At 43.4% G+C, this 26,213-nt stretch overlaps 1 protein-coding gene across 4 annotated transcripts in view; it reads right to left on the bottom strand.

Moving 5' to 3' along the window:
* MAP7 (microtubule associated protein 7) overlaps nucleotides 1-26,213 on the bottom strand; it is a 145,060-nt gene that overhangs the window by 83,377 nt on the left and 35,470 nt on the right. For 3 of the 4 annotated variants that reach the window (XM_044290819.1, XM_044290818.1, XM_044290821.1), the window contains exon 1: nucleotides 24,959-25,503. The exons of the other annotated variant lie outside the window; for it this stretch is intronic. In XM_044290819.1, the coding sequence (XP_044146754.1) occupies nucleotides 24,959-25,139 (181 nt within the window). In that variant the 5' untranslated portion in view covers nucleotides 25,140-25,503. Of the gene's footprint in view, nucleotides 1-24,958; nucleotides 25,504-26,213 lie in introns of those variants that run through there. 4 annotated transcript variants of the gene reach the window in all.

Consider the following 26,213-nt stretch of genomic DNA (forward strand, 5'->3'; position numbering starts at 1 on the left):
CTTGATTAGAGAAGTAATTGATAAAACATCATCACTTATTTCTAGGGGTATGTTTGAATGTGGTGTAAAAGCTGCAGAGTTGTGTGCTGCAAATCCAAGGTGGATGAGATTTTAAGAAATTTCATCCACATTCTGCAGGGAAAAAAATCTGCAGAGTAAACTGACCTGTGGTGTAGATTTTATGCTGCAGATTTCCTCTGCAAATTTCAATGCATAGTGTAAAATTCATGTCAAATCTGCAGCTGAAATTCCACTTTGTGTGACTGTACCCTTACACTGCAGTCATGGCCCAAAGTTTTGAGAATGACACAAATATTAGTTTTTACAAAGTTTGCTGCTAAATTGCTTTTAGATCTTTGTTTCAGTTGTTTCTGTGATGTAGTGAAATATAATTACACGCACTTCATACGTTTCAAAGGCTTTTATCGACAATTAAATGACATTTATGCAAAGAGTCAGTATTTGCAGTGTTGGCCCTTCTTTTTCAGGACCTCTGCAATTTGACTGTGCATGCTCTCAATCAACTTCTGGGCCAATTCCTGACTGATAGCAACCCATTCTTTCATAATCACTTCTTGGAGTTTGTCAGAATTAGTGAGTTTTTGTTTGTCCACCCGCCTCTTGAGGATTGACCACAAGTTCTCAATGGGATTAAGATCTGGGGATTTTCCAGGCCATGGACCCAAAATGTCAACGTTTTGGTCCCCGAGCCACTAAGTTATCACTTTTGCCATATGGCACGGTGCTCCATCGTGCTGGAAAATGCATTGTTCTTCACCAAACTGTTGTTGGATTGTTGGAAGAAGTTGCTGTTGGAGGGTGTTTTGGTACCATTCTTTATTCATGGCTGTGTTTTGGGGCAAGATTGTGAGTGAGCCCACTCCCTTGGATGAGAAGCAACCCCACACATGAATGGTCTCAGGATGCTTTACTGTTGGCATGACACAGGACTGATGGTAGCGCTCACCTTTTCTTCTCCGGACAAGCCTTTTTTCAGATGCCCCAAACAATCGGAAAGAGGCTTAATCGGAGAATATGACTTTGCCCCAGTCCTCAGCAGTCCATTCACCATATTTTCTGCAGAAGATCAATCTGTCCCTGGTGGGTTTTTTTGGAGAGAAGTGGCTTCTTTGCTGCCCTTCTTGACACCAGGCCATCTTCCAAAAGTCTTCGCCTCACTGTGCGTGCAGATGCGCTCACACCTGCCTGCTGCCATTCCTGAGCAAGCTCTGCACTGGTGGCACTCTGATCCCGCAGCTGACACCTCTTTAGGAGACGATCCTGGCGCTTGCTGGACTTTCTTGGTCGCCCTGAAGCCTTCTTAACAAGAATTGAACTCCTTTCCTTGAAGTTCTTGATGATCCTATAAATTGTTGATTGAGGTGCAATCTTAGTAGCCACAATATCCTTGCCCGTGAAGCCATTTTTATGCAACTTAATGATGGCTGCACGCGTTTCTTTGCAGGTCTCCATGGTTAACAATGGAAGAACAATGATTTCAAGCATCACCCTCCTTTAAACAGGTCAAGTCTGCCATTTTAACCCAATTAGCCTGACATAATGATCTCCAGCCTTGTGCTCGTCAACATTCTCACCTGAGTTAACAAGACGATTACTGAAATGATCTCAGCAGGTCCTTTAATGACAGCAATGAAATGCAGTGGGAAGGTTTTTTTGGGATTAAGTAAATTTTAATGGCAAAGAAGGACTAAGGAATTCATCTGATCACTCTTCATAACATTCTGGAGTATATGTAAATTGCTATTATAAAAACTTAAGTAGCAACTTTTCCAATTTCCAATATTTATGTAATTCTCAAAAAACTTTTGGCCACGACTGTAGTTTACTGAAATCGTCCAATACAAAGCTGAATTTGTATACTTTCAGGGTTTGACTGTAAACAAGAACGTTTCCAATCACATTTAGTTTGCAGATTAGACCGTCAAAAGTTTTGATTGCATAAAACAAGCAAACCATCATAGCTTTCAGCTACAGAAGTCAGAAATAGATAACTTGATTAACATGCTTAATATGTATACATATATGGGAAAACACATAAAAAATTTACAAGTAGTGAAATATTTTCCAATAATAAACCAATACGTACTAAGATTTGTGACTTGTAGACAGGATTTGGCATATTTTACATGTGCCCCCATATGCTGCTGAAAAGTCATTAGTAGCATAAAGAACAGCGGTGAAGAGCTGCCAGAACATAAGACCTCCACACTTCCCCTCATCAATGAGCAGGCTGCACACAGATCAAAGTCTATGTGCACCACCAGTGGCTGGTACGGCTATCTGAACGTGCTGGCACACAGATCCTTCACTCTCATGGATGTGAATGGACGCCTGGCAGATGGCCTGCTTTACTGCTTGTTTGCACAATACTGTTTTCTCCTTCCAGGAGGCCAAGGAATAGAGCATGATCAGTACCAATGGATTCCTCTGGTTGTGACATGTGCGAGCCAAAGAAACCATAGAAATAGAAATAAAATGTAAGCACAAATTCAACCAGCACTGCCTCTAAAGAATAATATGGATCAGTGTTATATATAAGACTGTAGTAAAAAGGTGGAGGTGTTTTGACATGGACTTGCCAGCCAAAGATAATCATAGAACACTGTGTGCACAATTATTAGGCTATATAAGCATTTTGACCAGATCATCATTTGTATGCATATTTTCCAACTCCAAGCTGTATAACCTTGAATGCATGTTGAATTGAAGCATATCAGGTGTTGTGTAATGAAGAAGGGTGTGTCCTAGGGAGATCAAGACCCTATATCAAGGTGTGCACAATTATTATTATGCCCAAAAATTGATTTAACTCTGAAAAGTCAAAAATTATTACGTCTTTCAGAGGGATGCAGCACTCTTGAAATTGCTAAGATATTGGGGGGCGATCACAGAACCACCAAACATTTTGTTGCTAATAGTCAACAGGGTTGCAAGAAACGTGAGTGTTGAGAAAAAAAAATGCAAATTAACTGCCAAAGATTTGAGAAGAATCAAATGTGAAGCAACCAAGGAAGCTATAATCCTCCAGAACTATGACCTCCCTGGAGTGCCCAGAAGTACAAGGTATTCAGATACATGGCCAAGAGAAGAAAGCCTGAAACCCGACCACCATTGTAGAAGAGACATAAGTTAAAACGTCAAGACTGGGCCAAGAAATATCAGATTTTTCAAAGGTTTTATGGACTCATGAGATGGGTCACTTGACATTCCAGAAGGATGCACTCGTGGATGGATCAGTAATGGGCACAGCTATACGTCCAACTCAGATGCCAGCAAGGTGCAGGTGGGGTACTGGTATGAGCTGATGTTATTGAAGATGAGCTAGTTGGACCTTTATTATGTTGAAGGTGGACTCAAAAATCAACTCGCAAACCTACTGCCAGTTTTTAGAAGAAAGTATCTTCAAGCAGTGGTACAGGAAAATGTCTGCTTCTGATTTTTATGCAGGACAATGCTCCATCTCATGCACTGAAGTACTCCACTGCCTGACTAGCCAGTAAGGCCTCAAAGATGAAAAAATAATTGACATGACCCCCTTTCTCACCTGACCAAAACCCTATTGAGAAATTGTGGGCCCTTCTTAAAAGGAAGATTTAGAGCACATGCACACGACCACCAGCTATTTTTCAGTCCACAAATTGCGGATCTGCAAAACACTGATATCGGCCGTGTGCATTCAGCATTTTAGGGAACAGAACGCCTGCCACACTAATAAAACAGTCCTATCCATAATGTGGACAATAATAGGGCATGGCATGCAGACAAAATCCATTTTTTGGGGGGGCCCAATTGAAGTGACTAGTAAAAAATAAAAAAAATCAATGGACAAAAAATTTAAGTTTGTGTGCATGAGTCCTAACAGTGAAGGAAAACGGTCCACCTGTCTGAACAGTGTCAGAAAGGCTGTGGTTGCTACGGCACAAAAAGATTTAGAAACTGACAAACTCCATGGATGGAAGACCTATGACTAGTACAAGGTTCAGGCTGGGTTCACACCTGAGCGTTCCTACGCGCTGTAAACTGCTCAACAAGCAAAAACCAATGCTTCCCTATCGGCATGGTTCTCACAGCGTTTTACAGCGCGTACGATCGCGCTGTAAAATGCCCGACACCCCAAGAAGTACAGAAGCTTCTTTGGGGTGCATTGTTCCCGCACATAGACCTAGCGGGAACGTGCAACAATGGGTATTTGCTTGTTTCACTCACACGTACGTAAACGCCCGATAAGCACGCTTGTAAACAGCGCTTATCGGGTACGCTTATGTGTGAACCCGGCCTCAGGTTCTCTAAGAATTCAGTTATGGATTCTGCTACCACGGGCCATAACTTAGATGGTCCGTGGAAACGGAATCCATAATGGAATTCTTAGAGAACTCAAACCCGAACCGTGTACGCTGAACTTGAAACACATAGTTCGCTCATCCCTGACTGTTATTGAAAAGAGAGGCGGCTATGTTGGTCAGAGAATTTTTTGGGAGATGTCAGAAGTGTTTATTCGAAAATTTTTAGTTGTTTATTAGTTTATTATTCTCACTTCAACACAAGAAAATAAACAAGCAAGATTGAAAATTTCCCTTTTTCATTTAGTTACATAATAATTCTGCACACAAATAGTTGGTCAATAATTCTGCTCAGATATTATCCTAAGAAAGTCAAAACCTCACTTTTACTTTCTTAGTAAACATTCAGGTTTGAGATTTATAAACATTTGGGATTGACTGACAGCACTTTAGTAGTTCAATAATAAAAAGAATCTGCAAAAATACAACTTGCCTAATAATTTTGCACACATTGTGGTAGTAACACCAATGCCACCATATCTAGGATATGCCCCCATTGTCTTATAGGTGCGGGCCCACTGCTGGGACCCACATCTATATCGGGAACGGAGCCCCGCAAGGTGGTGGCTGGAGCACTCCAGTCCGGCTACCACCAAGCGTGCTCCCCATATTAGTAAATGGGAGCGCACCGTGCATGACCAGCCGCCACTCCCATTCAGTTCTATGGGCCAGGCGGAAATAGCCGAGCTAGCATTTTCGGCCGCCCCATAGAAAATTAATGGAGGGCAGCTGCGCATGCACAGTGCGCTTTCAAACACTTTCGGGGCTCCGTTTTTTATATAGGTGCGGTTCATAGCAGTGGGACTCGCACCTATAAGACAATGGGGGCATATCCTAGCGATATGCCCCCATTGTCTGTGATGGGAATACCCATTTAAGACCCATTAGACTGGGTGATTATATGGAAAATTAATGGGAACAAGCGTTCAAAGGAATGCTCAATTGCGATAAATGGCCCTTAGGGCTGTTTCACACGAGCGGATGCCGTGCGTGGCATCCGCTCCGTGAAAGAGTGCCAAGACCCGATGCGGACAGCAGAAGCACAGAGCAGTAACATGATTGATAATGCTCCGTGCCTCTCTGTGACCTCTTTACTACGAAATCACAGTGATAACTTTATCTCACTGTGATTTCGTAGTAAAGAGATCACAGAGAGGCACGGAGCATTATCAATCATGTTACTGCTCCGTGCCTCTGCTGTCCGCATCGGGTCTTGGCACTCTTTCACGGAGCGGATGCCACGCACGGCATCCGCTCGTGTGAAACAGCCCTTATAAGGCTACAACCACACGTTAATCTTGTAATGACCATGCAGTGTGGTCGTAGCCCTATTGTGCCACTGATGAGTCGATAAACATGCAAAGGCTTGTGTCTCGGCTGATTTGCATCTTTTATCAGAATAAAAGATGCACAATTAATCGGCAGCACGTTTCTGTGTATAATTGGGCATATGCTGCCGATAATCATTAGTACTGAACAAGGGAGGAATGACTGCAGTAGCAATCACTCCTCTTATATACACTTTGCATCGACCTGTATAATAGCCGGATGAAAATGAGCACCCATCAATGTATTTACCAAAGTCCTGCCCCAACATAAGTGGATAGTTAGCTGCTGCTCAGACTGGGCTCCCAAATCTGACAGACTGCTAGGCTGTCCCATGAAAGAACAGCATGCAGGAATGAACCAGAACCGACGCTGCCGGATGCAAACAGAATGTCCTCCGGGGCCATTAAAGTATAGGGGGGTCCAGCAGACATTCCATTTGCATCTGGCTGACAAGCAGTGAACCCGGCAGACACAAACTGCTGCATGCTGTGGTTTGTGTCCGAATGATCTTCCACTTGCCTGTCGCAACAGGCTACCGGAACACTGCTACCACAGATGTGGAGGTGGCCTTAGGCTTCAACAATTCTTAAAGGAGTTATGCGAGTTATCCTCAGGACATATAACTTGTTATAACCAGATATGATAGTTACCCCCTATCCTGTGGATAGGGGGTAACTTGCTATAACCGGAATACCTCTTTAAGCCTAATAATAGGCGTCACTTCTTAATCTGTACAGATCACTTTTCATCAGTCATCTCATAATCACATGTAGATATATAGATAAACTCATTATCCACCACCACTTGCTTGTAAAATAACATCTGCACAGGTCACACAGAGCATGCCTAGAAAACGCTCTCATAATCATGTTCGAGAAACAGAATTAAAATATGTACACTCACAGATTAGAAAAAAAAACTGTATGTGTCACTATCAGGTTTTAACTGGCAGAAAAAAAAAATTATAGGCCACATCCCTTTAAAAAATAATAATAATCCAATTGGAGTGGGTTCTCATTTCAGTTGTAGCCAAAATAGCTTCTATATAAATAACTGAATAATACATGGACTTCCATGTATGTCCAGTTTACAGACCACCATCCCCAATTTCTTTCTTGGCATAAAACACAACCCAAGAAGGAAATTGTTGGTCTTGTCTTTCTGCAGAGTCTGTGTTCATGAGCTACAGATCCCCCAAAGATGCTCCTTTGCCACTGCTGTTGCATCTCAGATCTTCTTATCTTTCTGAATTTCTAGGAACTACTAACACCAAGCAACCCTTAAACGTCAGCGCATATGGCCTACTCTATCAGCATCATCATGTAGGTCAGGGTGGTGTGGTATTGGGTTTGATAGTGTGTGGCTCTGGAATTAGCAGAATGAGGGGGCAGACATCACAGGTGGTTAATACACAATGTTGGCAATCAAATATTTGGCCACCTGGACTAAAGATATGTTACAAAGACAAATCTATATAATCTGGAGTGCTAAACTGCCTTAAAGGGGTTCTGCCACAAAACATATTATACATTTTTCAAAACAGCACCTGGATCCAAATCATTTTTTTATTGCATGTAATTAAAATTTTGCATAACCACTGAGTTATTCAATAAAATGTAGCACAATCTGCAGACAGAATGTCATAGAGCAGAAAAAAACGAGTAGATTGATTTATAGTTTTGTAGGAAAATATTCAGTATAACTTGCCATTTATACATTTATATCTCTGCTTTTTCTGACTTCAGTTATACACGGACCCTGTCTTTTCAATGATTGATGCCCTGTGTAAGTGTGTATGCAGAAATTACTGTCAGTCATGGATATTTCTACATGGGGGAGGTCTTCAATGATTGATGTCATTCTCTGTGTCACAGTGTGCATACAGAGATAGCTGTCAGTCACTGATAGTTGTAAACAGGGGAGGTGTTATAGATTGATAGCCTTCTCTGTGTAAGTGTGTATACAGAGATAGCTGTCAGTCACTAGTAACTGCCCAATGGGGTGGTTTTAAGTTAAGAAAAAGTAGAGATATAAATGTATAAATTACATGTTTTACTGAATATATTCCCAACAATCTATATTTAAATCTGCTTGGCTCCTCCTACTCTATAAGGCTACTTTCACATCTGTGTTTCCCTTTCCGCTATTGAGATCCGGCAGAGGATCTCAAAATTGGAGGAATATGCTTCAGTTTTGTCCCCATTTATTGTCAATGGAGATAAAACAGAACAAACCAGAACGGAGTGCACCAGAATGCATTCCATTCTGTTGCGTTCCCATGCCGCATGCAAGCAGCATTTTTGTGTACGGCATGGGAAACTGAACATGCTAGATCCGGAATCAAAAACCATGCAAGTCAATGGTATGTGATGCCGGATCCGGCTTGTGCATTTTCAATATAATGCAACCGTTCTGAACAGATGCAGCCGGATGCGTTTTCCTTTTTCGGTTTTGAGATACGGCAAAGGATCTAAAAACCGGAAAGGAAAACGCAGATGTGAAAGTAAACTAACATGCTGCCTGCAGATTGCACTGCATGTTGTGGTGACAGGTCCTCTTCAAAATATACACGTAGGCAAAGTGGATTTCAAGCTTGCCCGAGATTGACCGAGAGGCCTCTAGGGATTACTAGATTTCTAGGCAACCAACTAACCATAACCTTTGTATTAATTTGAATCCAGCCCTGTTAAATCAATGTGCCTTCAAATAGGTAGCAATGTACAGCTTGAAGTGTAGGCTAAAGCAACAACTCAAGTGTAGTAGAATTTGTGTAGAAAAAAAGATACTGGAGGAATTATGTACAGATATGGATACTTTGTCCAGAGGTAAACCGTTATTTAACCCCTTAGTGACCACTAATACGCCTTTTACTGACGTAAACATAGGGGGTTTTAGCTAAACGGCTTGCTTTAATCAATCATTACATGTACCCAAAATGGTGCATTAAAAACTAGAACGTGTCCTACAAAAAATAAGACCTCATACAAGTACATTGATGAAAAAACTAAAATCTTATAGCTCTTGGAATGCGATTTAAAAAAAATGTTTAAAAAAAAACTGACAACGTTGGGAAATAGCCTGCAATAAAGAACAGAACTTGCCTTGCAGATCCAGCACCGCTGCTCCGGATCTCCTGATCAGGCCCTCTTTACCCTGCTGCAATGATGACATCACGTCCACAATACCTGACTGTTACAGCCAATCACTGAGGAAAGTGATTGCAGTGGTCACATTCTGTCGACATGATGTCATCGCTGGGTATACGCCTGGCTGGGAGAACTGGAGACGCAGCACTGGATCTGCTAGCCAAGTACTGCTCTATGCTTTTCCCAGCATTGACCGGCTTCTTAATCCACCAGCGGCCATGTTCTATGCTGGTGTTCTAACTGCACTTGTCACAGTGGTGATGCTTGCCAGAGCAGGTTCTTAGCACTGACGAGTTTCTATTAATATATTAATTTACTGCTCATATATATGTTTCCAGCACATCTGTAAACGTTATCTGTGGACAACCCCTTAAAATAGTCTTTTACTGAGGCCTAGAAGATTGTGCTCACACCACTAATCCTCCAAGAATTAGGTTGCACCCAAGGTGGCTGACTGCTGTTGCCTGAACTTTGTGTCTTTAAAGGTCTAAGATGGTCTGGCATACCCCACCTAGGCAATATTTGCCTCTTGTCCATAACAACGTTCCTGGTGCCTCTGGAGATCTTTGCAACCACTTCACCCCTACGTATTCCTGGAACCACCCCTGACCACTAACGGCTGCGTGCATATAGTGTGCACAGAGACAACACCCGTGTTAAACAGAGAGCGGTCCTGAGTAACTGTTGAACTTAGAGCAAGCCAGTACACAGCCACTGTCTCACTGACCTCACATGGTGGTTCCAACAGGCCTCTCTCACTCAGCCCACGGGCGAGCTGCTCAGTGGATAGTTAGGCCTTTACTTCCACTAAGTCTCCCAGTAGGTCTGTCTCTTGTGCACCCACCCGTCAAAGTGGACAAACCCCAACCACACCTAGAGATGCTGCAGCAGAATGTTTCTACCCTCGCTACGTTCATGGTTGGGGCTACGGATCACCAGCTCCTACTGTACATGGCAGGGGTGCCCAGACTCTGTGGGTACACCGACATCAAACAGTTCAATATAGTATTAAACAGTGTAGCAACTGATAATAGTGTTTTATAATGCAAAACGGGGGACAGGGTATGCCCTTACAGTTCACCCCCCACCAAGATGTCCAATTACACTGACATATCCTGTAAATCACGTCTGGCTATAATCAATTCCCTGCTGTCTACTTAAAATACAACAAGTTGACATATCAAACAACATAGTAAACCACAGGAAATTCATCTTACCTATCTTTTCCATGATAGAGGTCATTTTGTATCCCCAATAATGGTGTCCATAACCACAAGGCCACATTTCATGAAGGGTATGCTGCATAGAACTACATTACAGAGCAAAGTAATCCAATGCCTGAGTGGTCACTCCTGCCGGAGGAACAGGTCAAGGTTGGGTACAGCAATTTTGGAGACCGAGGCATCAGCGTGTTCTCACTCCATTCTTTTTGACTAAAATGGAGCCTGCACTTCCAAAGCATCAGGGGATTAGATGTGAGGGGAGGGCACAGGGGCTCCTCTGATCACCTTCTCTGAAACGCTGCGTCAGTGTGTTGAGCTGCTTATCTTATGCTAAGCCCAAAGCAAACTGGTCACTGTTATTGGCAGCTGACTCCCAGTATGGCCTAATTCCTCAAGAGAACATATAGATAAGTCATAGCTCGACGAGACCGAGCCCCAAGTCTACAGACATGTCAGCTTAAGTTCTTTTGCGTTATACACATTCACAATGGCTCCAACATGGAGTGGAGTGCAGAAGTGCCACATAATAAAGATAAGTATACAGCACAACATAAATCAAGCTTATTCTACTTTATTCTACTTATTCTACTAGGGATATTAAAATAAGCCACATGGTAAAGCTAGTTTCAAACCCATCGCAACAATTCTCCGAAAGGCTGAGAATTGGCCGAACAGAAAGCGCTGCATGCTGCGGTTTGTGTCCGGCCGATTCCCGGCATTCTCAGCAGGAATTGGCGGCCGGATCACAATGTCGCAGATGTGAAACTAGCATGTGGCATCCGCTATTACCATGAATATGTACATAGAGAAAAGTGTAAAAATAAAATGTTCACAAGGAAAAACATTAACTGAGGAACAGTAAAGAATAACAGTAACACTAAAGTATGTAGAAGAAACCTGTCAGTCTTTTTTTAATACATCTTCAAAGGAAAAGCCTATGAATAGGTTGTACCATGCATCTGAATACATTTGTGGTACACAGACTTACCAATCTGACAAGGGAGATTTTCCATTTAGGGAATAATTATGATGAACAAGATTTTCTCAAACATTTTTTCAGATATAACAACTTAAATGAGTTATCCCATGGCCAATATCTTTCTAACAAAACTAGAATCAGCCCTGTACCTCACATGAATCCAGATATATCCCCATTCATTTCTCCAGTTGCTCTGATAGACTTATATCAAGCTGGCAGCTCAAAGGGAATGTCCTTTCTGCTGCATCTCAACAAGGACAGTTTCCTTTCTGCTGCAGCTCTCTCCCTAACCCAGCTCATGGTGCAGATGAAGGATGAAACTGAGCATGTGCGACCCTCTCAGTGAGCTGGACAAATAAATAAGGGTAACAAAAACAAAACAGCAGGTGGCTCTATACAGACACATTTTATTGAATAACTCACGTTTAATGACATGCAATTACAAAAGTATTCAGATCCAGGTGCTGGTTTCAAAACTGTAGAATATTTTTTGTGGGACAACCATTTCAAGTTTACCCCTTATCCTATGGACAGGAGATAACTAGTAGATTAGTGGGGATCCAACCACTGGAACCCCTAGCGATCACAATATATGAGTGGTCCAGTACCCTGCAGGGCCACACAAAAAAGTAATAGAGCAGCAGGTTGGACATGTGCCCTACAGCTACATTCATCTCTATAGGATTGCAGGACATAAGAGTACAGGTGCGTCACTATTTCCAGCAGGTCCCCTAGAAATAAATAGAGCGGCAGTGCACGTCTGACCTGCTGCTCTGTTCATTTCAGAGGACCCTGTGGGATACAAGGCCCCCGTTCTCATGATCCACGGTCATCCATGCAGTAGGACCCCACTCATCTAACTGTAATCCCCTATCCCATGGATAGGGAATAACTTGAAATAACTAAAATAGCCCTTTAGGCTAGTTTCACACTAGCACTTGTATAGTTGGCAGGCTGCTCAGTCAGGGAACAGCCTGACGTCTCTCTGCACTCCGGCATTGGGGCAGTAATAAATACACAGGCTGGTAACGAACAGCAAACTTCATCAAGGAACAGTTATTTTGTAGTTAGAACATGTACAGCACACATGCTTGACAGTTTCACCTCCTAAGGCCGAATGCACACGGCCGTGTTCTGCAGCCGAGAGTGGTCCGTGGTATGCCGGCCTGGATTCCTGTTCAGAGCAGGAGCGCACGGCGTCATTGGTTGCTATGACGCCGTGCGCTTCATGCCGCTGCTGCTGTACAGTACTACACTCGTATATTGTATTACTGTAGTGCAGCGGCGGCATGAAGCGCACGGCGTCATAGCAACCAATGACGCCGTGCGCTCCTGCTCTGAACAGGAATCCAGGCCGGCATACCACGGACCGTAGGTAACAAACACAGGGCACTGTCAGTTTTCCAACTATAGCCAGGATTCGCGGTACAGTAATATAACTCACAGTCTCTTAGCATTAAAGTACTTATGCCTTTGGCTGGCATCCTCAGGACAGTGATGCAGTTAAATACTGTGGCAGTACTGTGGTATTTGGCTCTGCTGGGGCAGTATTTTGTACTGCACTAATGTACTACTGGCCCCTGCCTACTTCTCTTGCCCCACCTTCCGTCATTCTGGATCAGTCTATGACAGGGATCAGCAACCTTCGGCACTCCGGCTGCTGTGAAACTACAACTCACATTATGCACACTTACTTTGCTGTTCTTATAACTCCCATAGAAGTGAAAAGAAGATTCTGGGAGTTGTAGTTTCAGAACAGCTGGAGTGCCGGAGGTTGCTGATCCCTGGTCTAATAAATGGGGCCACTTTTAGTTTTTTTTCCCAGGGTCACTTTAAGTTCCCAGGCTGCCCTTGTATGTACTTGACTTACAGGGTACCACTGATACATACAGTGCTACTATATTCCGCAGCGCTTTACAGACATTAGCATCAAGCTCTCTCCAATGGGGCTCACAGTCTAAGGTCCCTATCAGTATGTCTTTGCAGTGTGGGAGGACATACAAGCTCCATGCAGATGGTGATCTTGGTTGTATTCAAACCCAGGACCCCAGCACTGCAAGGGACCAGCGCTAACCACTGAGCCACCGGTCTGCCCACTAAAGTCTAAAATGTAGTAGCACAATATGCTATGATCAAAAGAGATACCTAAAGTGATGAGAAACAAAGTTCTTGAAGGGAGTGCGACAGGTTTTCAAAACCACTTCCCCTGGCGAGAGCCATTATCTCCAAATGGAGAAAACTTGGAATAACGGTGGCTGGTCAGCCAAAATTCCTCTAAGAGTGCATGGATGATCAGCCTAGGAAGTCATATTAAGGCTCACTTTACATACATCACATTCGCTCAGCCAGTTGTTTTAGTCAGGGAGCCAGACACAACGGATATATGTACTGCACTTCAGTGCACAGATCTAACGCCTATACACTGATGGGGCCCAACAGGAAAGCCTAGCATGTAGCGTTTTTCTGCCTGGCACTATTTAACATCTGTTGTCATCAGTGAGGCGCCAGATGAATATGAAGCAGTGTTGATGGGTCATACATCCACAGTTGTCCTGACCAATGCCATGCAAGCCAGCATCACCACCAAAGCCAGTAATTGTCTGCAGCGGTCATGTGGGTGTATGGCACCTCACCGCTGCAGCAAAATCAAACAAGTCCAGAGGGGACCACCACAGCAACTGTGGATTTGTCAAGCAAGTAATGGGTCTTCAGTCCCTTAGCCTAATTTTTTCCAATCCCCCCAAAAATCTTAAATGCCCCCCAAACCTTTTGAGATAATGTTATGCTGAGGAGTCGAAAAGTGGACTTTTCAAATCCCCCCAACAAAATACGAATAAGCAATGGTCTGCAGAATTACATTCTCCCAGCTCCCTCTCACCAGCATTTCCACCATTCTATTATTGAACTGGGTAGCCCTGATGAACAGTCTGATAGGAGCCTCCAAAAAAGAGGATGAAATTGTGGAACATCATAATGTGAATGAGACAATGCATTGTAGCTACAATATCATTACTAAGCAATGCTACATCTGTAACGGCAGGCCAAAGAGCCTTCTGGAATAACACGTCAGCAGCCATTTAGTTGGAAATGCCTACTAGGTCTTTGTAAAATGTTACTGGAGTATGATCTAATGATTTAACTACACAATATTCACTGCAGAGCTGATGAAGGACAAAGATCTGGCTGTGACATTCAGAGACATCCCGCTTCGTGCTGGAAAAACACTGGCTTGGTTAGGGGGGGTCTGTGACTATGGGGACTCAGAAACATATGCCGGGTGCTCAAGAACTGAATAAATCTGTAATAAGAAGTGCAAAAACCATTAATGGAGGAGAATGCATTCTAGACTGTACGGACATGGAATCCAGATGAAAAGGGGAATCTTTCATACCTATGGTTTTCTAATAGAAAATCATTGACTAATAAGCTGCTAGTCATTTCAAGCCACTAAAAATTTTACTTTTTGGCCGAGTAATAATCAAAAGAAAACATACAAGAATAGACTATGACTCGTGTAACGTGTACTCGAGTGTTATTCACAATTCTGACACTAGGATCACCAAAGAAAACAAACCTATAGCTTCCAAAAAGAGATTATCCGGTCTGGATCATCAAACATCCTGCCAACGGACAGGATTATGTGGCTGAGGAAATCGGAGCTACAATGAAAGCCGTCCTCTAGTCAAATATGTAAAATGGCTATATAAACAGAAGATGGAAGAGTGTCACATCAATCATAGAATGACTTCCATCACTCTTCATAGACTCCTATGGAGGCCTACAGTCTCCTCCCACCACATGGCAGACACAGGGCCCCTGTTCTCCCAACCAGTGGGGTCCTACTGGTCAGAACTGTGCCATACATTTCACTCCCTGGAATACCTCTAACTGCTATTTCTGGATGAATAAATGAAGCCTAACATCCCTTACTTCAATCAAAGCTAATTTTCACAAGTTATATCCTGAAATTCTGTAGGCTTCAGAGCTGGCACCTCTTATCTGGTGATTTGCATTCTGGGAAGTGTAGTCTGCTAGGCTGTTCGGCGTGTCTATCAATAAACTAGTCATTGATATCAGCTAGAGATGAGCGAATTGAGTAGCCACATCAAGCAGAGTTCTGCATCTGCGATGGGGTGTCCCTGAAGCTGAGGACGACAGGGCCGGACATCTTGGCCGGCCCCGACAATCTTTCGCCTGAGGCCGCTGCTCCAAGTAGCTGTGCAAGCGCAAAGATTCTGCTTCTACTTCTACTACTACTGGAGCAGCTACTTCATGTGCGCTGCTACATTTCCAGGTAGCAGTGCACGAACAGTCCACAGCTCCAACAAAGGAAGCAAAGTCTCTGCACTTGCACGGTTACTCAGAGCAGTGGTGCTGGGCCAGATGTCCAGCCCTGTTAATCAAGTGGCAACAAGAGCGTCCTCTGCTTTGGGGACACTTCCTGCAGCAGGTGAAGAAGTCTGCTTGATGAGACAAACACATTTATATCAACCAAGCTGTGCGGTTCAGGGCTAAAAAAGAATTAAGCACTAGTACAAGATACATAATGGCATGTAGTTACAGCATTATTTAAAGTTTTTTATATAGTTTCCTATTTAGCATCATATACAAAGGAAAGAACATATTGTACATTTACCACTGTAAGTGAGCCTATTACTACCACTGATACAAACACACTGGTTATGAAGATGCTCAAACTGGAGCAGGTCTATCATTTCTATTTCTCACATGTAACATGTTCAGCTGTCCAGCCTTCATGGCAATCGGATAAGTTTTGCAAATATTACAAACACGCAACTTGCATACCTTGCATCTTCTCCATAGGCGTGTTACCTGGGTGTCACATGGAATGCAAAATACCTTTTCCAGAAGTACAACCAGAGGAGACCCTGAAAAACCTCCCATTTAGGTGCAATGACAACATAGATTATCGAGTGGCTTACATAAGAGCGTATTTCATGGATCCTTAAATGGGTTGCCCACTTTTATTTTTTATATTTTATTTTTTTCGCCACCCACCGAGCGCAACCTGTGACCAGCCACTCGATTCTGACTCTCTGACTCTGTGGGCTCTGGGCTGTCTTCACTGCACTTACAGTCCCTGCATGTAAACTTTCATATTCGTAATAGTATAGTCAAAACTAGAGATGCCTCAAAAACTTTCAATGTGATTGAAAAATAGAATACTCCTCAGTAATTACACCAAACAAGCAAATGCAAAAATACACAAAACAAATATACATACATTTACAGCTAAATCCTATACAAGACAAAGAAGCAAATGTTTTGGTTTGCATTATAAAGATAATAGATAGTGTTGAGCGAACTTGTGTTTTAAAGGGAACCTGTCACCGGGATTTTGTGTATAGAGCTGAGGACATGGGTTGCGAGATGACCACTAGCACATCCGCAATACCCAGTCCCCATAGCTCTGTGTGCTTTTATTGTGTAAAAAAAACGACTTGATACATATGCAAATTACCTTGAGATGTGTCCTGTACATGAGTGAGTCAGGGACAGTACTCATCTCAGGTTAATTTGCATATGTATCAAATCAGTTTTTTTACACAATAAAAGCACACAGAGCTATAGGGACTGGGTATTGCGGATGTGGTAGCGGCCATCTAGCAACCCATGTCCTCAGCTCTATACACAAAATCCCGATGACAGGTTCCCTTTAAGCTCGGCGTCCAGAGTTCGGGTTATCGAAGAATCCAGTTATGGATTCTATTACCATGGACTATAACCCGAACTTTGGACACCGAACTTAAAAACACAAGTTTGCCCAACACTACTAATAGACACTCATGAGTCAAAAGCCACAAAACAAGCTATAGTAAAGTCTTACAAACCATCTGAACGCCTAAAACGCCTATTACTTCAATAAAGAAACACAATACAGGAAAAGTATGGTATAAATACTAAATTAGATGACATCGAAGAGGGAATTATTGAATGAAGATGTGTTATACACAAACTCCCTAAATTTATCAAATGGAATCCATGTTTACCATTGGGGGTTAACACAGTAATAGGCTACCAATAACGGCACTACCATTTTACTCAATTATATGCAGGTCCTCTACTTGTGTGTAGTAAGCCACAAGCAAAGCTTAAACGGGCCCTCATTTTGGTGCTTTGTTCTGTTATGCAGGTTAGAAGTCTTAAGTTTTTGGTTCTCTTTATCCGCCTCATAACCATTGGGCCAATTCCTTACCCTTCTTCTAGAGAGAGCAATACTGTACAAAACGTTGCCACCCAGTAGAAAAGAGGAAGGGACCAATCCCAGATGGCCCCCCTTTCTTTCTGCACGAGCACATAGCAACTGTATGGGCAGCATTTATGGTATGTATACCCTGGGCAACAAGCTTGCCAAACGTTGAAGGGCACGGTTCCAAATATATATAAGGAAGGACGTATGTATGTATGTTCCGTTGTTACCTGGAAAGAAATCTTGTGGGGTCTCAGCTCTCTAGGACGTACCATACCTGAGATCTTCCCCCAAAAATAACCTGCATTAGCCAATACAAGCCTGAAAGTCTTTCACTCATATCCCAACTGCCATACACATGGTCACAGGTCCCTTATCAGTCAATAGAAGCTCGCAGGCTCTTAGTCTCCACATACACACAGTTTTACTCCAGGTTTCCATTACAACCCAGCTATTTTTCTTCACTGCTGTAGGTCAGCTTTAGACTAGGGCTACATGACGACATGTGCAGCATGACATATAGGGCACAACTACACTGCTATAGGTGTTGTGCGACACTGATGTTGCACCAATGTTGCACAACAATTTTTATGATAGTCTATGGCAGGGATGGCCAACCTGCGGCTCTCCAGATGTTGCAAAACTACAACTCCCAGCATGCAAAGACTGCCTACAGCTGTCAGCCTACAGCAGGGCATTGTGGGAATTGTAGTTTTACAACAGCTGGAGAGCCACAGGTTGGCCAGCCCTGGTCTATGGTGTCGTACTGCAACATGTGACATGCTGCGACTGTCGCAAAATAATCCCTCTTAATTGATTTTTTGCAACTGTTGTGTTGCAGTATGTCACATGTTGCAGTGCGACACCATAGACTATCATTATAAAAATTGTTGAGACAAAATGTCGCACGACACATGTCGTCGTGTAGCCCTAGCATTAAAGGGGCAGGGCGCTGTGGAGGTCACTGTTAAAAGAGCAACTGCTGTGGAGGTCACTGTTAAGGCGGCAGAGTACTGTGGAGGTCACTGTTAAGGTGGCGGGCCCCTGAGGAGGTCACTGTCAAGGGAGTGGGGTGCTGCGAAACTCACTGTTAAAGGGACGGGCTGGTGTGAAGGTCAAAGTTAAGGGGATGGGCTGCTGTGGAGGTCCCATTTTAAAGTGGCGGGGCACTGTGGGGGGTCAGTGTTAAGGGGCGGGGTGCTGTAGAGGTCAATGTTATGGGGGATACTGTCCTTATCTTTTATCACCAATAAACAAACATTAAATTAAATAAATGAAATATACCCGAGCGAAACTAGGTCCTTCTACTCGTTTACTAAAAACAGTGACCATATCTTCTCAGCTACAGAGTACTGTACCCATACACTACAGCAGTATCTGAATTTGAAGGGGAATTCTGATGTAAAAAAATAAACATACTCAATATAAAACGTTGAGAAATTTTCTGATATCGCTTGTATAAATAAAATGTGGCAAATATCCAATGTGTCAACATATCCCAAAGTAAAAGGTTTGAGAGAAAAAAAAGGTCATGTTGGAACAACCAGTGCAGTTCCTCATGTACTAGAACAGGTTACAAATATATTGTTTTAGTAGTTGTATTTTAACTATTAAACTACTAAAAGAAAACTAAGAAGAAACTATCTGCAATGGTTGCGCGTCAGCGTGACAGATTCCTGCCACTCCTAGAACATGTAATGACAAGAAGTTGCAGACGTTCATATACCCCTCATCCCTTCCTTGTTCAGAGGCTGAAAGGCGGGGCCAATCCAAGGGGTGTGGTTTATCATTCATGGTTTTCTACTGCAGTGGAGGAAGGATTATTCCGTGTACATGTCCAGATATGGACCTAAATTGGGGTAAAGATTGCGCTTCCACCACCTTAAACAAAACACCTTAAACAAAATCTCCCACAAAAATGTATTCCTCTGTCCCATCAGAAAGGTACACAATGTAAACTGTAATCGAGGTAATCATATGGCTGACTGAATTTGTGAGTTATAACCTCCTTTCTGATCCTCAGCTGTGTCATGTGACTGACTCTTCTACTGACACAGCATCTTCTGTGTGGAGAGGAAGTCAGTTGTCTATTTATCTCTGAGAGCCTCAATGTCAAGCTCATAGGTGTGGACAGAGAAAAAGACTTCCTATCCACACACAAGATGCTGTATCAGTAGAAGAGTCAGTATCAGTCACATGACACAGCTGAGGATCAGAATAAAAGTGTATAACTAACAACTACAGCCAAAGGTAAGGCGATCACTTCAATACAGTGCATCTTTCTAAGTCCAAGTTCACACTCCAGTTATTTGGTCAGTTATTGCCATCAGTTATTGTGAGCTAAAACCAGCAGTCAAGCCTATTCAGAGATCAGGTGGAATGATTTGATTTGCACCTATCCTGTGTTTTTGACCCGCACCTGGTTTTGGCTCACAATAAGGCCTCGTGAACACTAACTTATAATCTTTGCCGTATATGGAACCATTCATTTCAATGGGTCCGCAAAAAAAAAAACAAAAAAAAAAAAAAACACGGAAGTTACTCAGTGTGCATTCCGTTTCCATATGTCTGTATTTCCATTCTGCAAAAAAATAGAACACGTCCTATTATTGTCTGCATTACGGACAAGGATAGGACTGTTCTATTAGGGGCCAGCTGTTCCGTTCAACAAAATACAGAATGCACGCGGATGTCATCCGTATTTTTCGTGGATCTGTCTTTTGCGGACTGCAAAATACATATGGTCGTATGCATGAGGCCTAACTGAGGGAAATAGCTGACCAAAACACTGAAGTGTGAACTCAGCCTAAGGCTACATGCACATGACCATATGCCATCTGCCAACGGACACGGAAACAAAATACATTTGTGTGCATGTAGCCTAACTAACATTTTTTTGTGAGGGTTCTTCTTTATACATTGTACAACGTACAGTAAATGTAACCTTAGAATCTTTTCTGCAGCACTGTCATCAAAGGAGTAGCTTGTAACTTAGTACCGGTAGTTCGTTGTAGCTTAGTTAGTTTAGATAAAGGTACTGCTTATAATCAGACATGTTTCAGGCTAGTACAAATCCCATTAACCCTTAAAGAAGGGATCGTTACAATTCCAAACTGCGTCCAATTTGGAGATTTAGATGTCCAAGCAGACATGGCCTTTGCAGCCTTGTAGTGTTCTGCTTTATTGTCCTGCTAGAAGCCAACTGACCAGGACCTTTCTTATAACCTCCCAATCAGATGTAGCATTTCAATGTGTATTTCCTCCGCAATGACCCCTATGGTATTTATTAATTTCAATAAGCACTGAGCAGTTTCCCATTGGCAAAAGTAGCAATAGAACAGATGGAAAGAGTAAGCCTGGGAATTAGTACGGAGCTAAAACCATACTGCTATTTGTAGTCTATGCAGCCCTAGACCTACATTATGAATATATTAGCCATGTTTGCATTACTTCTTCCTCCGATTCCTCTACGGGAAAAATACCCAATAAAACCAGATGACAAAAAAAATGCAAGATGAAAGTGACTCATTCTAGCAATCCCTTATTGTTCCTTTTCTATAGATGGTCACATGCTTACTACAATGGTCAATGTGAAATTACCATATAGTAGCAAAAAATCTAAACAAAACAAAAAGCAGGTTTTAATTGCCTGGTTGTATCAGATATAATTACAGTTGCCTAAAGAGGAACTAAATTTCTTCTACTTCATGCAAAATCCTTTCCCTGTTTTTTGCATATCTGCTTCAGTATCTATGGCTACTACAATGGTTACACAGCAATGCTGTAAAGTCTCAAGTGACGGTGACACGAAGTATTACTGTGGCTATAGGGGGGTCATCTACTATCAGAAATACACCTATATTAGGCGTATTTTTGGCACAGACTGCAGCGCAAAGCTTATTTGTGCCGCAATCTGACTTTTACCGGCTCACGCCAGCTCTAAAGAAGTGGGCGTAGCATGGGTGGGGAATGGGACAGGTCAGTAGACCCGTCTCGTGCATCATTTTCTACGCCTGTTTTAGGCATGGGAAATGGTCTAAATTTAAGCCTGCTATGAATCTGTATTATATTTAGACCAGCGGTGGATATGCTGAAGTTATGTAGGCCGGCGCCTCTACATAACTTCAGCGGATCCACCGCCCACTAAAGGGCTTATTAAGACCAGCGTTTTAGACGGCTAATATTGTTTGGAGAACAAGTAGCTGCAGTAACCATAGGAATCATCATCCACTCACCACAACAATAGGAATTATCCATAAATCAATACATCTGCATTTTCACATAATTAAACCAGCAATTTGATAGAGAGAAATGTTAACAGTAACACAAATAACACACTAAATCTTATCTCTCACTCTCCTCAGCCAAAACGTGGGAGGGCTTTTTGCTATTTATGGTATCCGGCTAATCAGGGGCGTTGCCAGGGTCTGAAGACTTCCGGGGCATAAACCCACGCCCCCACCTCATGAAGCCACGCCCTCATCACCACCGGGTGGGGGGGCCTTTACAGTAGTTATTAACCCCTTTTAGCAGTCCCCCTTTAGTGAATAGGGGACTGCTGAAAGGAGTTAATAACTACATTGAAGGTCCTAGCCATCTGGGCAACCCCACAGATCATCCTATCCTATGGTCAGCCTAATTAAAAATTAAGAAAACCCTGCAACTATAAACTAATCACAGAAGTTTGAACACATCAACCCCCCTTGCACTTGTTCCGCTACTTGCAGGCTGCGCGGGTATGAGTTCAGGACTCCGCAATTCTGTTCTGCGGCGCATCATCCCGCAAAACGCATGACCTCCCATGGCGGGTCTCGCAGGATCATGCGCTGCAGAACAGAATTGCGGACCGAAGTGACTGAAGTTTTGAACTCATGCCCGCGCAGCCTGCAAGTAGCGGAACAAGTGCAAGGGGGGTTGGGGGATGACTGTGGGATTGCCCAGAAGGCTAGGAATAAGACTAATAAAAAAAATCCCACCAGCATAAACATTCGGGGCACTGGACAAAACATCCCCGAATGTTTTGACCTAACAACGCCCCTGGCGCTAATAGCCTCGCTCTCGTTATTGCTGGTGGATTTGCGGTAGTTTCATCATACCGTTAAGCCTTCGATCTGGTTGAGAATACACTTAAGTATCATGCAGTCATCCTGGTGCATAAAAGATTTCCATGGGTGGCCAAAGGTTGTAATTAACATGATGTTTCATATGTTTTTAATGTTAAAATTGGGGATGAGCGAATAACAGCTTCACAAATTAATTTGTACTGTAACAAAACATTTCCTGAGCTACCACTTGGAACCGAACCCGAGTTCGGGAAATGTTTTTTCCAGTATAAATTCATTTATGAAGTTATTACCCGAAGTCTTGCGAGACTTTGCAAAGCAATAACTTCGGCTCATGTACAGTATTAGAACTAAGTTTTATGCGAATCGACTTCGGATGTTTCATCTGAAGTCGATTCGCTCATCCCTAGTTAAAATGTCTCCAAAACTTTTATTTTATATATGGAAAGAACTTGGAAGTGTCTTCTACTTGCTACTTCAATAACAAAAATGGTCATATAAAAACCTTATGATTATATGCTCCACCGATGTCAGACATGGGAGAAGAAACTTAGTTAAAGCACAATTATGATAATTATTATCCGTCTGTTACGGTATATTTTCCTGGAAATAAGTGGTGGCAGTGGTATTAGGCAGGCATTTATCCCACAACCCCTATGTTGAAATAAAAAATCATGGACATTCAAGACAATGGTGATCCTACCTGAGCCCAGCCTGACATACTCAGTGACTGCACCGTATGGTGCCAAGGGCCACATCATTGTCATAGCCCCTTTTATGGACCCCTCAGTAATCTAACAGATTATACAATTGCTCAGGGTATCACTTTGGAAAGAAAGCTCAAGACCTTTACTTTCAGGGGGTTATAGGTCTGGAACATTTTGGAAGGTGGAAGAACATCCCATCTTCAAGCAGCTTGATTTTTCAGGTAATAACAGATGATAATGAAATGTAAAACTGCTTCTCTATCCGATTTCTATATCTTGTATTTGGCCATTTAAATTTTTTCTATAAAAATACTAATTGACTCTGAAGGTGAAGACTGCTATCAAGGAGATTGGGACAGAGTAACAGCTAGGACCAGCCCACAATGGGGCAGGTGAATCCATCGGTGGGCCTCTAGTCCTCACCCCCTGCACAAGTGGCACATGGCACAGTATACTGACTGCACTACAGACATATAGTAGTGTACATAACCTCCACCAGGCTATGCATCCATATAAAAAAAACTGGCTACATTATTTAACAAACTACCCAGTTTATTAGATGACTACTAGGCACAGAGGCAGGCCTGAAAGTATCCTCTTTCACCAGGGACCTGCCTTCTTGACGTCACAGCAAGGACTCCCATCATCAATCTTGCAGCTTGTTGCTGCTGCCTGCGGCTGAGTAAGCATGTGTTTCTGGCTCAAGTAGTTAAGGGGGCCCTAGTCCAAGACAAGAGCCAGTCAGCGGAATACTGACAGGGCCTGAGACACAGGCTAACGCCTCCTGCACAAACACCCACCGTGGGGCAGCCGTAGCAGATCGTGGACCCATTCAATTGAATGGGTCTGCGATGCGGCCGTTCCGCAAAAAGATAGGACATGTTCTATCTTTTTGCAGAACGGAAGTACGGGACGAAACCCCACGGAAGCACTCTGTAGTGCTCCCATAGGGTTCCGTGCCTCCGTTCCGCACCATTCCACATCTCCGGATTTGCGGACCCATTGAAGTGAATGGGGCTGCATCCGTGATGCGGAATGCACACGGTACGGTGCTTGTGTATTTCGGATCCGCCAAAATTTAGCTTCGCTTGTGTTGGCAAAAATCCTTGGAGCGGCCCCGACCACATACAATGTCTACTTTTCAATATTCCATCAGGGTTTGGCACATTTCCGAATACAACCTGGATTCTGGTCCGAAGACAGAACAGAACTATGGCGGTTGCAGTGAAGCAGTATAATGTCCATTTCAGTCATATTATACCAGCATATTCTGTATTATTCCAGGCACTCTAATACCCTGTGGAACAGGCTTGCAGAGAAATGCCCTTTTAATCTATTTATAGAGTCCGCCCTGCACAGTTTATTAGTTGGCAGCGCTAATCACTATGGGACAGGTTAATAATGGATAATCTTAATGTAAAGATGTCAGCGACACCCTTGACACTCCTCAGCTGTTGTGGAGGAGGTGGAGTGGAAACATTCGGCTTGCACGACTCAGGACCTTTCACACCCACACCATACCACCACTACACTGCCAGGAGAGTTTGCTGCGGCACACTACCCTATCACAAGGCGTACCAGCTTAGATCTCTGCATAAGGGAGGGCCCTGTTACTTGTAAAGACCTACAGCTCTCCGCATACTGGGTCCTAAGCAGGCCCTGCAGAGAAATGTGCAGCTACACTGAAATGTCACTGCGCTGAGCACATCTGTCACAGACTGGGGTCCTTCACCATACAGCATGTATTAACCACAGTCTATAGGGGACGAGCAGAAGGTCATGGAGTAGACGTAGCATCCGTGTAAAGATGCACCCATCAAGGACCATCATATAACAGTAACATATCCTCAGCATTCATTTCTAGAGGACCTACCAGCTAGGTACATGGAAGCGGTGGCAACATCTGCATTGACCCTGCAAGCACAAACACAATGCTTACCTTTTGCCTTCTTGCTGTTGCCATTTTTTTGCTGCTCATCTTCTTCATTAATAGTGAAGAGTACAGGAGCTGTAGGCCTGGTGCCACTTTTCTTCACCCAATCCTGCCGAGTGGTTGTAGCAGATCCTGGCATATTGCCTGCCGCAGGTTTTTTTTTCTCGGATTTTAGAAATATCAGCATGTATTCCCCTGTCCTGCCGCAGTTCCACAAGAAGAGTAAATGGAGCAGCCAGCTCCTCTATAGGCTAGTCAGTGGCCCCACCATGGGCCAATATCCACTAGAATAGAGAAGCCAGTGAGAAGGTCCTTTCCTGGTGTCACCTCACAAGCCTGGTCTCCTTCCTGGAATCCGGCCAGACTTAATGCACCTTCCCCTAAGCCTTGTGCCGGCTCCAGCACACTAAAATATTCAGTACACAGCACAGGAGGAGAAAATCTGATCCGCCGCCGCTCACAGTTACCCTGACAACTGTGACATCGCCTAATCAAAGGAGAGCTGCGTAATGCTGCCTCTTCAGCTGGAGCCTGCCGGAATGCCTGCACCTCCTGAGCTTCCCACCAGCATGACTGAGCTGTCAATGGGCTGTGCCTTCTCTCCCATGTGAGGCGGTAGGAGATGCTTGCATAATAAGGCTAAACACACAGCAACCTGCAATGCTAATAGTACACTATCAGGATGCAGAATTACAGCAAGATGCATGTCTACACTAAGCGGTACAGATGACTGCTAGTCATAAACGGAAGGGGTAAAACATACTGTGGCACCAATGTACAGAGGAAATGATAGCATGCATGGATATTTACTTACATGGAGTGCTGTTCTGTTACAATAAGGTACTTATAGTACACTAGCTGAAGGACCGGCTTCGCTCGGGTAGATTTCATCTATTTCATTTAATGTTTGTGTGGGTGTCAGTAAAAGATATCAACACTATCCACTATAACAGTGACATCTACAGCACCCCGCCCCTTAACACTGACCCCCCCTCCCCCCTCAGTGCCCTGTCCCTTAAAATTGGACCTCTACAGCAGCCCACCCACTTACTTTTGACCTTTATAGCAGCCTTTCCCTTTAACAGTGACTTTCACAGCATACCTCCTCCTTCACAGTGACCTACACAGGGCCCCCCCCCCCCCTTTAACAGTGGCCTTTTCCGGATCTATCCGAGTATGAGCTGCAGGGAGAAAGTCACCCTCCCTCCCACCCCTGCAACTGACAGAAGTTCATTTGTAGCTTCATTTATTCAATTCCTGT

Source organism: Bufo gargarizans, chromosome 4, assembly GCF_014858855.1.
Source record: "Bufo gargarizans isolate SCDJY-AF-19 chromosome 4, ASM1485885v1, whole genome shotgun sequence".
Taxonomy (NCBI): domain Eukaryota; kingdom Metazoa; phylum Chordata; class Amphibia; order Anura; family Bufonidae; genus Bufo; species Bufo gargarizans.